The sequence below is a fragment of the Homarus americanus genome, unplaced genomic scaffold (genome assembly GCF_018991925.1).
Source record: "Homarus americanus isolate GMGI-L3 unplaced genomic scaffold, GMGI_Hamer_2.0 scaffold32375, whole genome shotgun sequence".
NCBI classification, from domain to species: Eukaryota; Metazoa; Arthropoda; class Malacostraca; order Decapoda; family Nephropidae; genus Homarus; species Homarus americanus.
Window position 1 is genome coordinate 17,993 of NW_024728032.1, and position 2,422 is coordinate 20,414.

A 2,422-nucleotide genomic window follows, 5' to 3' on the forward strand; every position below is an offset into this window, starting at 1 on the left:
TAACGAAGCTCCTGCACATCTACCTCCTTCAACACGCTACTCACCGAACGTCTCTACTGAGCAGCTCCTCACCACACGGCACCTCCAGCACCAGACTGCCTATCATATAACTTATATTATACAAGAAAACCACCTTAGAGTTTCCATCCATCCTGAGTGCTAGACAACATTATACCACGAATTCCTACAATACTCTAAGAATGCATATGATATAATCATAAGGAATAATAATAATTGTTAATGAGCTACAAATGTGTATCAAATCTGTGTGAAGAGGTTTTTATCCCACCGTTTTATATTTTCAGAAATGATGATACGACATTTACGAATTGGCTATAAAAAACCACAGATATAGAGTATGGGAGGTTTAATGAAGGACAGGAAAGGTGACTGAATTGACTATCGCACTGTAAAATAATGAAGGGATAGGGATAGACTACATAGGCGAGGGGGAGTAGAATGAGTTATGAAGGTGTTGTGATATGTTTAGGGGAGTATTACAGGAACATGATAATACCTCATACGTGTACACAGTGGAGAGATATTGCCTAAATATATAGCACAAAGAATATAGAAGGAGGCTTCATTATTTAATTAGTGTGATATAGTGTGATATATAAAGCCTCCTCTGTGTCTCTCCCTAGCTGAAACTTTCAGTGGCAAGCTGACGAGGGGACATTACTTAAGGAAGTGAAGTTTTCTGTATATTATTTTTAAAAATGCGATATCAATTTTAATACCTGTTCTATTATATAAAGATCTGCTGAGGACTGGAAAGTCACACTAATGGCAGACGAAATATTATTTCCAAACAATCGTTTTCAGCCAGTCCTTATAGTAACTCCACTGAGTAGGGCGACAGTTGATGCCGAAACTGTATATGGATCTGTTCAGTTCTTGTTTATTTGATAGTAACTTTCTTGTGATTTACTTGCAGGAAAGCCTAGTGTTGGTGGTGGTGACGGTGGCGGTGGTGGTGGTGATAACGTAGGTCCAGCAGGTCCACCTGGTTCTCCAGGTGAAAATGGTCAGCCAGGTAAACCTGGTCCTGCAGGCCAACCAGGTCATGACTGAACTCCTGGCCTTCCCGGTTCTCATGGCCCTACTGGCAATCGTGGCCCTACTGGCAATCGTGGCCCTGCCGGTTTACCTGGCCCAGATGGTGTTGCAGGACCTGCAGGTCCTGTAGGTCCTGGAGGTCCTCCAGGTCCTACAGGTCCCGCTGGTTCCCCTGGTTCTAAAGGTGTTCCTATAGATAAAGGCTCTGCCGGCTCCGTAGGTGATAAAGGTGCTGTAGGTGATAAAGGTAAGGCAGGTGATACAGGTCCTGCAGGTTCAGTAGGTCCTACAGGTCCTGTAGGTCCTAATGGTATTGCAGGTCCTGCAGGTCCTGCAGGTTCTAAAGGTATGCCAGGTGAAACAGGACCTGCAGGTCCTGCAATGTGCTAAAGGTATGACGGTATGACAGGTAATACAGGTCCTACATGTCCCACGGGTCCTGCAGGTGCTGAAGGCCCCGCCGGTGCTGCAGGTCCTACAGGTGATAAAGGTTTAAAAGGAGATAAAGGTTCTGTAGGTGATGTAGGCCCTGCAGGTCCTAATGGTACTGCAGGTCCTGCAGGTCCTGCAGGTGATAAAGGCATGACGGGAGATAAAGGCATGAAAGGGGATAATGGTGGTAAAGGCATGCCAGGGGATAAAGGTGATAAAGGTGGTGTAGGTGATAAAGGTGTTAAAGGTGATAAAGGTGGCGTAGGTGATAAAGGTGGTGTAGGTGATAAAGGTGTTAATGGTGATAAAGGTGATAAAGGTGATAAAGGTGAAAAAGGTGGTAAGGGAGATAAAGGTGTTGATGGTGATAAAGGTGATAAAGGTAATAAAGGTGATAAAGGGGGTCAAGGTGACAAAGGATATAAAGGTGATAAGGGTGATCGGGGTGATAAAGGCTATCCAGGCCACGGCAAAGGCAATGTCTACGGCAACGGCAACGGCCATGGCCACGGCAACGGCAAAGACCACGGCACCGGCAACGGCCATGGCCACGGCAACGGCCATCGCGACGACTAGGGCAACGGCCATCAGTACGGTACTAAAGGTAGAAAAGGCAGTGATGGTGTATATGATTCTGTTAAGTAGGGAATTATCAGATACCAAGTATGAGGTGAAGATCTGGAGGCCAAGGAGAAGACTGAAGTGCTGCTGTGGAAGACTTAGGCTGCAACAACCACGATCACATTTTTTAACCCGACAGAGGACTCTACAATATTCCTTCTTCATCCTGTCAAGAGGCTCACAACCTGTTAAAGTCCCTGCACCTATTCAAGCCTTACCACAACCTGCCATTGTTTAGACAATCCCGCACACTACTGAATCTTATCCTTATGCTGAAACATAAACACTTTCTGATGCAGTAATGGACGAT

At 45.5% G+C, this 2,422-nt stretch overlaps 1 protein-coding gene across 1 annotated transcript; it reads left to right on the top strand.

Moving 5' to 3' along the window:
* Positions 1 to 937: 937 nt before the first annotated feature.
* Positions 938 to 2,067, top strand: LOC121865986 (collagen alpha-1(I) chain-like; the record flags this gene model as incomplete). The annotated part of the gene is made up of 3 exons (XM_042365559.1): positions 938 to 1,036; positions 1,172 to 1,414; positions 1,469 to 2,067. Coding segments are annotated over 3 exons (941 nt in total), but the record flags the coding sequence as incomplete, so codon positions are not given.
* Positions 2,068 to 2,422: the final 355 nt, after the last annotated feature.